The 14705-nt window shown below is 34.9% G+C and overlaps 1 protein-coding gene and 1 pseudogene across 1 annotated transcript in view; one reads left to right on the plus strand and one right to left on the minus strand.

Moving 5' to 3' along the window:
- Window positions 1-3220, plus strand: part of LOC104763045 — a 10484-nt gene extending 7264 nt beyond the window's left edge. Inside the window, exons 2-4 of the mRNA XM_019239944.1 lie at window positions 1572-1813; window positions 2495-2526; window positions 2851-3220. Coding sequence (XP_019095489.1) covers window positions 1572-1813; window positions 2495-2526; window positions 2851-2938 — 362 coding nt within the window. The 3' untranslated portion in view covers window positions 2939-3220. The remainder of the gene's footprint in view (window positions 1-1571; window positions 1814-2494; window positions 2527-2850) is intronic.
- On the minus strand, window positions 3838-4915 carry LOC104760235 (annotated as a pseudogene).

Raw genomic sequence — 14705 nt, forward strand, 5'->3', positions numbered from 1 at the left:
GGTTAAATTACTCATGGGGATATTTTTAAAATTATACAATAACAGTTTTAATAAATTTATTATGATGATAAATTCTTTTTTTTTCTTTTTAAGATAATGATAGTTTATTAAAAATTATATTAGATTTTACAATTAATATTTATTAAGCTTATATAAAGCCACATAATTTCCAAAATTTCAAACGTATTCAAGTATATTTTTTATAGATCTGAGAGTATTATTTACGGATCTAGATTGCTTTTAACAAATTAATCAAAGATTATAATTATATTCGTTCAATTGTGTAATTTTTTTTAAAAATTTCTTAAATTTCAACAAACTATTTTCAAAAGTAAACTAAAAAACAATGCATTTTTTTCCAAATTTTGCTCTTTTTTATTAGAAGAATACAAAAAAAACATTTGTCTCCTAGAATTTTATTTTCAGCTTGATTTCAATGACATTGTACAATATTTAAAAGAGTAAAGCAAACTAAATAATTAAGGTATTGGTTTTTGTGTTAAAAATTAAAAATAAATAATTACGTCTAATCTAGTTTAATAAACTATTACATATATATTTTTTGGATATAACTCATTGTTAATATGATATATTTTTTTATATATTGGACTAAATTTGAATATAAATTTGATGGATTCAATTATGTTTTGGGAAAGACGTCGATTTTTTTTTAAAAAAAGGAAAACCTAAACTTATAGGTGTCAATTGATTCGATGGTTTCATATATCTGCTTTGTGGTTGAAAAGTGTCGTAGCACCTCCAATGGTGTATCTTAAGATTAAAACATTTAAAATTATACAAAAAGTAGAGGTGTCAATTGGGCTAGTCCAATCCGGTCCAATCTGAAATCCACAAAGTTTGAATACGATTGAATCCAGTCTAGCCTAGTTTGGTCTAAAATATTTTTAAACCTATATTTTAAAGCTTGGTTCAGTTCTTACTGAATTATAGAGTTTTTCAGGAATTTACGAACTTATCTTAGAAATAAAAAATCAAACTTATAAGTTTATAATAAGTCTTAAAAAGCAGTGTTTAAAAAATACATTATAAAACAAATCAATCATAATTTAAATATTTCATCAATATTCACTAAAACTAACTTAATTTAAAAGTAAAAGTTTAAAACCAAATAATTTTCAATACTTTAACCAAACAAAACAATATATAAATTATATAAAATATGATAGATAAAGATTTTAAAAGTAATAAATAAGGTTATTATATAAATATAAAAACTAGAGTTAGAATTTTAAACTATATTTACAATAAATCATTAATCAACTATTACAAATCAAACAAAACAAATAAAAATACATTTGTTTAGGAGTCTTCAAGTCGGCCCGAACCCAATCGTACTAAACCCTAAAAATCCTAGAGCCAAAACGAACTGCATTTTTATGGATATATATATATATATATATATATATATTTAAGCTTGAACATGATATTTTTCAGAGCGGATCGGATTAGTATGCGAGATTTGGCCTAATTCACCTATCTAATCAAAAGTAACAAGTAATTAACTAAGAACCGGTTCTAGTGTAAGACGTGTAGGTGTCTGATTGGTTCAGGCATAATTAAAAATAAAAATAAAATCAGCGCGTGTGTTTTTGTCTCCGCCTCTCTCTGTTTTATCTCTGACTCTTTGCCCCAACGCAGCCATCTCCGTCGCAAAAAACAGCGGCAAACCTCCGATCCGGATTCGGCTCAAGTTTACATCGACAAACAAATTTGTGAAAGTGAGAGAGGCAGTCGTGAGAATCGCGGATCCAACACGAAAGCTCGGAGGATTCGTGGTGGCAATTTCTGTTTAGTAAGTTTACATCTGGTTCTGGGCATTACTGATTTGAGTTGATCGTATCTAGTGATTTCAAATTGCGTCAAGTTTCCCAGACTAAGTCTTTTGTGATTCTGTTGAGTTTCAAACTCCCCAGGCCACCTGAAATATCTGATTTTTTTTTCTTCTTCTTATAGATAAGCTTTGATGTTGTTCGATCTTGTGAGCTGTGATCCTGAATCTGTTGGCTCAATGGTTAATTTGAGGAATTTTTGAAATTGAATTGGCTTGTCCTGAGAATTTTTTATGTATTGTCAATGATCAAAAACCATCTTTTGGTGTCTGTTTCAGGGATTGATTGAAATTAAACGTTAGCAACATTTTACTCTAGGTTTGAATCTTGGTAATCTCGCCCACGGATTTATGGCTTAGAGTATGATACGTGACGTTGGTCCGTAACAGAGTACCATCTTGGAGTTTCTATATCTCTTATTGCTGCTACTTGTTTTTGGCTGAGAAAATGAAGAGATTTTATTGGAGGGATTCTTGTTGTATCAATGTGTATGTTCTTGACGGTGTATATAGATATGTCGACTTGAAAAATCCTGTTGAGAAGCCTTACAATTGCTGCTGCTGCTGCTTCTGTTACTGTTACTGCAGGTTAATAATTTGCTTCTTTAACTGATGTTTGTTTTGTTTTTGTTTTGTTTTACACAGCAGGTTAATAATTCAGTGACTATGGAATTTAGGTACACGATTATTGTCACTTTTAGGCTTTGATACTCTTTCTTGTCACTAGAATGCTGCATATGCTTCTTGTTCGTGAAGATCATGATGATATATGTGATATAATGCACATATAGCTTAACTCTTTAAGTTTTTGGATTAGTTGATTGATCTGCTTCTCAGTTTCAGTTGGTTCCAAATTCTTAGATTGGTTATTGGTGTTGCTTTATATTAGTGATTGCTTCTCATCAGTTTCACTTTGCTTTGTTCTTGTTATTGGAGATCTATATGTTTGTTCTCTTTTGATTTTCAATGATCAGTTGCTTAACATGAATTTGTTATTGCAGCGACCAATCTCTTCAAGATTCTTCTCAAGTACAGGCCAGAGGACAAAGCTGCAAAAAAGGATCGCATTTCGAAGAAGGCTCCAGCTGAGACCGAAGGAAAGCCTTCTGGATCCAAGAAGCCCGTTGTTGTCAAGTATGGACTCAACCACGTAACTTACCTCATCGAGCAGAACAAAGCACAGCTTGTGTGATATTTCTGATATAAATATGGTTTTTTTTTTTTTCTGATATAAATATGGTTAAGAGAGATGGTCTTAGGCAGGACAAAAAACCATGGTTATCTAAAGCCATGGGATATATTTTAAGTAACTTCAGTCTTCGTCAGGACTTTTGTAGTTTCGGTTAACTAAATCACTGTGTGTTTGCTTTATCTCTAAACCAAGATTTTATATTGCTCAGACAGTAGAAGCAGAGATTAGGTTAAACTACTCTGGTTTTTAAACTTACAGTAAAGATCTAGTGAAACAAAAAAAAACCCCAAAATAAAGATGCATTTCAACAAGTCTGATCGTAGTTTTTTTTGTTTGTTTTGGTTGTATTAAGGCAAAACAATGGCCGACTCTAGACATTGCACAAAGATTAAAGAAAGGCTAGAGAGTGAGTTACTCTCTGATGTGTCAGATAACAGCTTCTGTAACACTTGCTTCACATTTGCTCTCATCACCTGCAGGTTTATGAAAGACTAATTAAGACTTGAGGGTCAAGAAATTGCCTGAAACATCATGATCAGTAGTCACAGAAACATACCTGCTGGTACTGCAAGAGACCGTCCACCACGATTCGCATAATCAAACCGTAACAGTTTGACAAAGCTTAACGATAGGAAACATCGTTTCCTTGTGATCGTCAGTATACACAGCCGTGGTTGATTCCACATTCCCCCAAAGATGACCTTCTTCACGAGTTTCAAACGTAATTTCTACACACACAATATCCGTACTGTCCCGACAAAAATCGCCCAAAACCTCCAACTTGCCACCCAAATTCGCCATGCTCCACACAGGAGAACCTCCAAACCAAGTAAAGTTGGACATGTATACAGTCAGCAGAGGTTTCCAAACCATCTCATTTGGATTGTATACCGCTATTGGCAAACCAAGAGGACACGTAAGATCAAGGGTAAACAGTAAATCTCCAACCACACAAGACGACAGGGACGAGCTCCAGAGTCTGTGCAACTCACTTTCATATCCCCATGACTGCCATAAACCTTCTCTTGGTTCGTAAGCCAAACAACAAAAATCATCCAAAATGAAGATTTTCCCCTGCATCACCACATACGTGTCAAACCAACCATCGTTACTACCATCTTCAGGGCACTGACTAGGCACAGTTTGCCAAACCTCAAGGTCTACATCGAACACTTCGACCCAATCATCATCTTGTTTCCGGCGACCACCGATAACATAAATCTTTCCGTTGATCACTCCAGGGGCTGCACAGTAACGAGCCCTTTTCATAGCCGGGAGATACTCCAACGTATGCAGTCTGCAATTGATTACAATAGCAGTCGTTTGGGGTTTCTCAACGGCGTCGACACCACCCATTACGTAAATCTTGTGTCCGATTGTGACGGCAGCAGTTCCTCTTAACATGCAAGGCAGGGAATTGATTCGGTTCAATCTTATAGGCTTGTCGCTACGATCGAGAACGTACCATCTTGGGTCATCAGGCTCAAATGGTGATCCGATAAGCGTATAAAGAACCGGTTCGGTGAAACCGTGGAGCAAGCGCGTTGAGAAGATCAGCTGCGAAGTGAATAGTTGGCGAAAGGCTCGGCAGACGCGATGAAGCCTCCCGTGATGACGTCTCGGGACACGTGCGAGGATGAATTCCATGACATGTTCAGGAAGTTCTAGAAGAACCGGAGAAAGATTTGCTTTTGCTACTTCTTGAAGATTCTCGTTTTGATTCTCTTCTTCATCTTGAGGATCCTCGTTCTTATTATCTTCCGTTTCTTCTGGAGGTTTCTTGTTTGGATCATCGCCGCCGCCATTAGAGCCGCCGGGAATTTCAGAGATTACAACCATCGCCGTGTGATGTTAACCGCAACGAAATAAACTGAAAGCAGAGAGTAATTCAGTTTTCTTGTTTTTTTTTTTTTTGTTTTCCTTTTGTAAAATAATGTGTATATCTCTTTATTTATAAGGAAACCAAAATGTCATCACTCACTCGACGAGATTCAGAAACTTCGCGTTTCAAAAAACAGTTATTATGCAAAAAAATGAATAATGTGTATTTAAATAATCATTTCTTCTTCTTATGTCTCGTTAAATCATTATTGTAACGTGTTTCTCTTTACGTACTTTTATTTTCACATTTTTTCCGTTACATTAAAAAAAATTAATACCCGGGAAAATATTAGATATATAAACTTTCATTTAACATTACACCAAAAAGAAGATATATAAAATTTCTCCAAAGATTGTTGGTCAAAGAAATTCACTATATTGTTTTTTTTTTACTCATTTCAACTATTTATATCAAAAAGAGTTGATGAATTTATGATTCGGAGAATTAAACATTTTTCAAAATCAAAGAAACTGATCCATTCTAAAGTCAGTGGATTCCAGTAATTAAATTATCTCTCAATACATACATTTACCTCGTTAATTACTTTATTTAAATTTGATTACAGTGTCCATGGCTCTCTCCTCATTTATGTTTTTTGATTCATCATGCGCCTCTAGGATGTGAAACAATATATAAAGATGTGGAATTAATTCTTTATTTCTTGCAAAATTTTCAATCAATCAGTAGAATCCACATGTAAATATTATCTCTTATGAGTATTTATTAGTATTTATGGTTTTATTATTGTAGATTACTAGATTAAGACCCTCATGTTTTTAATTTAATATATATATATATATATATAACTATAATGGAAAAGCCCAAAACGAAAAATAGATGATATGCGAAAATAAAATCAGAAATTATTATTTTGATATTCTCAATTTTCTATTATATTATTTCTAATTCATATATTTTCAAATATTTTAGTTTTCTTATTTCTATTCCAAATGAGGTTTAATAATTTTTTAATTGGTTTTCTTTCTTAAATTTGACAATTGATTATCTTATTATTGTTCCACTTAAAGCTATTTGTTTTACCATACAAATTTTGTAAAATGTTTTCTTTTTCACTTAAAACTTTCCTATTTTTTTTTTTTAAAGGAGGCTTGTCTCCCTTTGTCTTACCAAAAAAAAAAAAAAAACCCCTAAAGCTATTTGTTTTACCATACAAATTTTGTATTTAAGTGCTCAGTGTCTTTTGAATGATAAACATTTTCTGAAAATTGTAAGAACAAACAACTAAAATTAGGAAAATTTAATAATCATAAGATACTATAATAATTTTATCTATGCATGCTTGATCAAGAATAAAATGTCTTCAATAGCTCCATTTGAAAAACATATAGTTCTGATCTTAGTTACTTGTTTATAGAAACATATGTGTGCCACATAACATGATAAACTTGGAGAACTAAATATATAAAATATAAGCAATAAAATGTTCTCTTCATAATGACAAATCTCATAAGAAAAAGCTAAAGAATTGTTGTGTAACTTTACTATATAATTTGAGACAACATAAAAAAAAAATTACCAATAGAATGAAGTTGAACCAATAGCTCTGTTTTTGAAAATTCATGTTTTGTTTGATGAGGAAACTGAATCAAACAAATAATTTTTTTTATAGAGGTAGCTTTTTCCATACCATTTTGCAAAAAGTACTCTCTTGTTGTTCATTTTCAAAAATATAATTTTCTATGTGTAAAATGATTAAATTACCCTCCTTTTAGTGAGAGACCAAGATGAGGAAGTGAATTTTCCTAAACCGGCTATGCATCGATTGCATCGGGATTTCGGTTCGCGGATGTTACATTTCTAAGCGTCTAATAGAGAAACATAAAAATAACAGTGTATGATGGTTTGTATGTGGATTAATGCTTTTCTTAACTGGTTCCAATCAAAACATTTATTGCAACCAAATTGAAACAAAAAACTTAATGTTTTATGGGACAATTGCATTTTTGTACTTTTATTTGCATTTGAATGAAATCGTAGACCCCATATTCGATTTTCGAGAAACATAACCACTAAGGGTGCTGAAATTATAGTTGACTCCCTTACGACCAAACAAAAAACAGAGCCGAAATGACAGATGTAACCCCGAAGAAGTCTGGAATAGATACATTTAAGGGAGACTCCAATTGACGTCCACGAGTAGACATAAAGATATGTCTACTCGTTAATTATAGTTTAAATTTTAATTTTAAAAATTATAAAAAGTAATTTGGTAAACCTATTGACCAAATAATAACCACATAGACTTTCTGCATTGAAAAAAATAAATTTACATATAAACTAGTCAAATTAAGGGAGGAAAGGCTGATTAGGTTAAAATTATTTGATTTAGGGTTTGCTTAAGTAGACTTCTCTGTAGAGTATTGGTGGTTGACTTTATAATGCCATTAACTATTAATATTATATTATTTTAATTTCACCGACAATTTAATCAAACCGATAGCTGCACCTCACCGAATGCATACCGATTCCTTGATTTTAACCTAACCGGATTCTGTAACCATATAAATACTTCTTTCTGTAAGTCAACCCTAGTTTGTATGTGCTTTCTCTCTCTCCACAATTTCTCTCTCTAAAATTCCGATATTGTTGCTCTCGAAAATTCATATTCTATCCTCATCATTTATCGTCTTCGAAACTCAAGGACATCTCAGATAAATATTCTCATCATTTATCGTCGGCTATTTGCTTTTGTAACGCTTTAGCAAATTTTGTTCGAAAATATATATGTTCTCATAGTTTTTTGTTCATTTTGCACTCAGATATGGGGTTACACAGCTACACTCAGCCATCTTCTAGTTCTTTGCAAGTATGGAGTGAAGGTTCACCCGAAGTAAACTTTCTTGGCCTGACAGTTGGAATTCCTGACAAATGTTTATGCGGAAGGGAAACCGTTATAAAATGTTCCACCATAGCCGAGAATCCTGGAAGGATTTTCTTTGGATGCAATAACCATGAGGTTGTTAGATTGTATTATGGTTTATTCGTTTGGTATAATATTCTTATGGTATATTTATTTCTATGGTACGGTATAGGATGGAGAGAAGGACCATATTATGAAATGGTGGGATGAGGCTATTATGCAAGAACTTCAAGCAATGAGAGGTGGACTTGCTGACCAAAGGAATTCTATTACAACCATCCAGGAAAATGATGAAAAGCTATGGGTTCAGCAGGAGCTAGACAAGGTAAAAGATCAGATGAAGGAATTACGTTTATCAGTCCGTCGTGTACGCTCGGTGGTCGAGAATGTCTTAATTGCCGGTATAATCTTTATTGTTATATTAATCTCTTTTGCTTCGTAGATCTTTCAATTAAAATCAGTGAACCTCTCTTTATCGTGGCTGTTTGTTTGAATGGCGTATTTATGTCTGTAATCTGTGAACTTGCTTCAGTTTCTGTAATATTTGGACGATATCATTGACTTCATTAGATGACCTATTTAGTAGACTTCCCCCGTTTACATTAAGAAGTCAGTAGACGATGTCTACTCGTTAATGATTTACGACACGACGGTTTGCGTTATTAATTATGTAACTGTTCATTGTAACCGTTTCGTCTCGTATATATAAACCAGCCCGGGGCCTTTTGATTATTTTATAACTGCAACCAAAAAATTTATCTGTACATCATTTCTTTTCTCTTTTAAAAAAAATAGTACATAGTTCATCTTCACAACGGAAAATTGGTGATTGGTCAATATACTTGTATTGGTCAATATAAATCATCCACGCTTAATTGGAGACTGATCACGGTTGGATAATTGAAACTTTCTCTATATCACTTCACTTCATCATATAAGTGTATAATCATCTATCATTCACGCCTGTGTAACTCTTGGAAAGTTTCTATATCATTTCACTTTATACTTAAAAGTGTAGAATTCTATATATACGCAACTTTTGTCCCTGTACCATAGAAACTCGTTCATCGTCGTTAACGATGTATTAATTATTTTGATTTGATGGATTTGCAGTTTAAAGTATGTTTTAGTTTCCTAGAAAGAAGTCTACTTGATAAGTCTTCAGCATAATAGTACAATATTAATTTGATTTGATGGATTTGCAGTTTAAAGTATATTTTAGTTTCCCCAGAAAGAAGTCTACTTGATAAGTCTTCAGCATAATAGTACAATATTAATTTGATTTGATGGATTTGCAGTTTAAAGTATATTTTAGTTTCCCCAGAAAGAAGTCTACTTGATAAGTCTTCAGCATAATAGTACAATATTAATTTGATTTGATGGATTTGCAGTTTAAAGTATATTTTAGTTTCCCCAGAAAGAAGTCTACTTGATAAGTCTTCAGCATAATAGTACAATATTAATTTGATTTGATGGATTTGCAGTTTAAAGTATATTTTAGTTTCCCCAGAAAGAAGTCTACTTGATAAGTCTTCAGCATAATAGTACAATATTAATTTGATTTGATGGATTTGCAGTTTAAAGTATATTTTAGTTTCCCCAGAAAGAAGTCTACTTGATAAGTCTTCAGCATAATAGTACAATATTAATTTGATTTGATGGATTTGCAGTTTAAAGTATATTTTAGTTTCCCCAGAAAGAAGTCTACTTGATAAGTCTTCAGCATAATAGTACAATATTAATTTGATTTGATGGATTTGCAGTTTAAAGTATATTTTAGTTTCCCCAGAAAGAAGTCTACTTGATAAGTCTTCAGCATAATAGTACAATATTAATTTGATTTGATGGATTTGCAGACGGTCCAGTTTCCCGTGGAGAAGTCTGCCAGAGAACTCGTCAACATAATCATTACAAGGTATAAATTGATTTGACGTTAGTTGGCGGTAATATTTATATGTTTAATTTACCGATAAGCGGGAACCGGTTTTAACTGGTTTCTTTATAATTTTTTCCTAATTTTCTGGTACTGTTTCTAATAAAACGAGTTTGGTTTTATAAAACCGGGATTATTATAATTATTGTAATTTTATACAACTTAAAAAACCAAGATAACATAGGACAGTTATCTCTAATTCTTCCTCATAAGCAACTAGAAAACGATTCTCTTCCGCTTATCTCTTCCGCTTATCCTTCCGCTTATCTATATCGCTTATCACTAATGGTTGATTTTCCCATTTTTTGTTCATGTTAAACCTAAATCTCTATCTTTCGGATTGTCAGTTTACTTACTTTGTTTAACTAATTTGTACCAGATCTCGACGAACTCTGTATTCTTCAACCCAACCGCTTTATCTTCATCTTCGCCGCGTCTTCGCCGCCGTTGTCCGCTTCGATCAAACCAAAGGTTGACTTCTTTTGCAATTCGATAGTAGCCTTCTTTTTCAATTTGACGCATAGACTTATTGGATTAGTCTTCCTCTTTCTCAATCTCTCGTTTTTTTATTTCCCCTCCAAACCTAATCTTATCTTGCAGAATGGATGAGGAGAGAAAACCAGAATTTCGTCGGAGGTTTTACACGAAAGGTGATGAGCCTCTTCCAAGAAAAAGCATCGGCTATTACAACAACCATACGAAGTTGTTTGACGAACTGTACAAAGCTCTCGAGCCGGATGAATGGGACGAGATTTATCAATCTCGACTGGGTGTCTTGTTACAGTTCAACAAGCTCGAATTCGAATGGGCTTCCAGACTGGTTCACCATATGCTCACCTTAAAGATAGTCTGCAACAAAAAGTACGAGATCTGGAGTCTGGTTGGATCTAACCCTTTACGATTTTCTTTGAATGAGTTTGAAGCCATCACTGGACTTAACTATGACGATGTCGAGTCGTTGGAGCAGCCACAGGTTGAGGTTTCAGACGAGATGGAAGAGTTTTGGGAGAAGCTTAGATTCAATTTAGACAGTGGTCCGAGTATTCATCAACTGGTTGCAGCATGTAAGAACTCAAACGATTGGGATAGAATAGAGCGTATTAGGTTGGGTTATTTAGCTATCTACGCTGGGTTTATAGAAGATAGGAAACCATCAACGCCCACCCGTCTAAATATGGCTAGGCTAGTCATGGATTTAGATGCATTTCTTGATTATCCCTGGGGAAGAGTTGCTTTCAAGAACCTGATTCTATCTTTTAAGGAGAAGGACTTAAACAAGCAGAGTTACACCATAGACGGATTTCTCAAAGCTCTGCAGAAATGGGTGTACGAATCTATGCCTGATTTTGGTAAATCAATTGGGGAACCGTTGGGGAACAATCCAAGTCCACCGTTGCTTGCTTACTGCGGTTCTCGCGGTAGAAAAAATGTCAAAGAGGGCATTCTAAAACAGGTACGCACCTCTGTGATTTGTCTATAGTTTATCTACGATATTAGATGAGTCGGTAACCATTATTGTGTTAGATTTGAACTAGTACACTGTTTTATATCAATTGTAGACAAACTTCATACACTTCAAAACCATTGGTGGCATGATTAGTCCTGTTTGGGAAGACGATGAAGCAAATGAGAAGATTGATAACATTTTGAGAGCATTCAATGGGGATTTTGGTCCATGGAGGTGGGGGAGAGGTTTGTGGCAGACGGATGGTATTTATGAATCCAACAATGCGAAGGTGAAGGTGGAGGAACAGAGTGAGAAGAAGAGAGCCGGTACATTTGATGAGCCAAGTGGGAAGAGGCACTGTCCAGGTACTTCAACTGCCTTGGAATTCAATATCTTGGAGTCTATTAAAGATGAGCTCGGCCTGTGGGGAGCAGCTCTACTCGATCAGATGAAGGAAGGTTTCAACATGTTTGATGGGAAGATTGAAAGTCTGGCTTCGGATCTTACCAAAATGAAGGGAGATGTGAATGGTACGAAAGAGGATGATCCTTTATCAAAGGAACAGAAGGACTCTCATGCAGCCATTGGTACGAAAGAGGTTGTATCAAATGAACAAAAGGACTCTCAGACGGAAATGGTTAGTTCTGAACACTTGCAATTTCCTACTATGATCCCTCACAATCACAATACCAGGTACAAGGCGAGGAAAAAATAGACTTCCAGAAGTTGTCAACTTCGAAGACATAAAAACAACTGTCTTCCTTATGTGAAGTAGACTTCTATATCCGTGTTTTCTTTGTTTGTTTTATTTGAGACAAATTAAATATATGAACCGACTTTAATATTATCTGTTTCCAAAAATGACCATGTAACTTTTAAACCGGAATTTGCAGAACAAGCCAGGGCAATCTGAGACCCTGAAACCATCTCCCTCTGTTACTCGTACGGATACGAAGGTGCCAAAGAAAGTCAGCTCTGAATCATCTGACACTGAGTCAGACCCACCTGTGTTTATTCGCACGGAAACCCCAACAGCTGCCGACTAGACTGCTAGAGCCAAGAAACAAGAACCAAGGAAAAAAGCGGCTAGGATTGCGGCACATGGAAAGGCTGAAAAGGTTAAGAGGTTGGCGTCAAGTCAACGTTCTCCTTTTGTTGGTGATAACACAGCCAAGACTATCATGGGTGATAAATCAGCCACGTCATCGTACGATCCTTTTGATAAAGCAGACATGGAATTGAAGAAGGTTTTTCTTGATTTCTTAAAGAAAGATTCGTAAGTCTACTAACTTTTCTGTTATGTTTCAAAATTTCTATTTGTCGAAACTCTAGTAACTTATATGTATCCAAACCATTCATCACCCGCAGGACGTACAAGAACAAGGTCCCAGAGAAATCCCGATGCTGTCTTTGGTGGTACGAACTGCAGACAAAAACAGTCTGGCTACGAGATTCGGTAGGTCTACTAGAAAACTTCGTCTCCAAGTATACTAGAAAACTTCGAGTCAGTCTTCAATTTTATATAACTTCGTTTTAAATCCATGTGGTTATCCAGCACATGGATGCGAGGTTGAATCTATTGAGACATCAACACGCGCAACATCCTCAGATATATAGAACGAGTAGATTGGCTTTCCTAGACGCTATGTTCACTCATCTGTGGACAACGAAGTACCTCGACTTTGTCAATTCTGAGGCACATGCTAATGGATATGGGAAACTGTTGCCGGCCGGTGCCTTCAGCTACCATGCAGGGGAGTATCCACCGTATGCTCAGACTAACAAGTAATGGGGTCTCGAAGTGGACGACTTATACGCGCCTTTAAACGTGAAGTCGACGCACTGGGTAGCTATGTGGATTTCGATTCCCATGAGACACATCGTCGTCTGGGACAGCATCCCGAGTGTCACCAACAACGAAGAGCTTGCATCTGCTATCGAGCCTATTGGCATCTTGGTTCCTTACGTGCTGCGAGAGTTAGCCAGCCCTGACCAAAAGCATATGTATTTGTACGAGAAGTTCACTCATGAGCGGGTCAAAAAGGGAGTGCCTCCGAACAAGAAGCCAGGTGACTGTGGTGTGTATACTTTGAAGTACATAGAATGTCATGCTCTTGGGTTAGCCTTTCCTACTACTTTGTGCGACGCAAACATCACACGGATAAGAGAGAAGATGACTTGTGACTTATTTCACGAGATTGAATGCCGTGGACCAAATGAGGAGAACTACATAGACGACTTTGGGCTCTATGATCCTCCCCCAATCCGCGACTAGCTATAATATTTGTTTGAAAGACTTAAACTCTTGTTTTAAGTATGTATGACTCATTAGGATGATGTAGTGTTGATGTTTTGTTTCTGTTTGGGGATCTTTATATTTTGTGGGTGGGATCCTACTGATTAAACTCTGATGATGGGTGGGATCTTGATATTTTTTGTGTGATCCTCCTTTCAAACTCTAATGTGTAAGGATGATTGTTGTTGTTGTCTACTAGTTATACGTGGGATATTGGTATTTTTTGTACAGTTTTTTGTAACATATACATAACTTCAAACGTTAAACGTTAATAATATTTGTACACTTGTCTGTTCCTCATTAGGTAGTTATTAAAATGTTAATTACTTGTAGTCTTCTCTAAACAATAGCGTACAGCGACAGCCTAGTAGATATATTTCTGAAGTTAACTTAGGGACTTCGAATGGATATTGTTGTCCAATAGACATGTAGAACTTTTGTTCTTGTAGTTAAATTTTTTGTTTAACTATGATGATAGGCTGCTATCCATATATTTTTGTGGAATCCTCTCACCTAACATCTCAATACTAAAACAATGGTTTATCCTTTTGATGTCGGACCTAATGCCAATCCATCTACAGAGTTTCAATAAAACCCAACAAAGTGCTTTTTTACCTGCTCTCCCGCCGATACTCTACTCTTGCTGTCAGAACCAGAGAAGCAACATAAAATAATATAAAATGTGACAGAGTTATAAACTTTATCGGAAAATGTGTTATTTTAATTTTTATTAAAATATTAATAAAATAATACAGAAAAGAGAGAAAGAAGAGAGAACCGATGCTTTTTTTTTCTTTGTTTTTCTTTTTTTTTTGTCGCCTCTGTTTATTTTTACATTTGTCTGTTCCTCATTACTTAGTTATTAAAATAGTAATTACTTGTAGTCATCTCTAAACAATACCGTACGACGAAAGCCTAGTAGACATATTTCGGAAGTTAATTTAGAGACTTCGAAAGGATCTTGATGCACATTGGACATGTAGAGTTGACCGATAGAAATAGAGAAATAGGTATTCAGAATGCATACATTAAGTTCAAAAATAAAATACAAATAGGAGTTTGGGTGATGCAACTAATCGTCAAGACGGACATGAAGTTTGCCCCAATCAATAGGAGGAGGAACCACACACTGTTTGACATCAGCTTCCGCAACCTCTCTCATCTCCTCTAACCTCTTGTGCTCTGCCTCGAAGTCGACAAGTTGTTGACCCAATATTTGATTCAG

The sequence above is a fragment of the Camelina sativa genome, chromosome 18 (assembly GCF_000633955.1).
Source record: "Camelina sativa cultivar DH55 chromosome 18, Cs, whole genome shotgun sequence".
Lineage (NCBI taxonomy): Eukaryota > Viridiplantae > Streptophyta > Magnoliopsida > Brassicales > Brassicaceae > Camelina > Camelina sativa.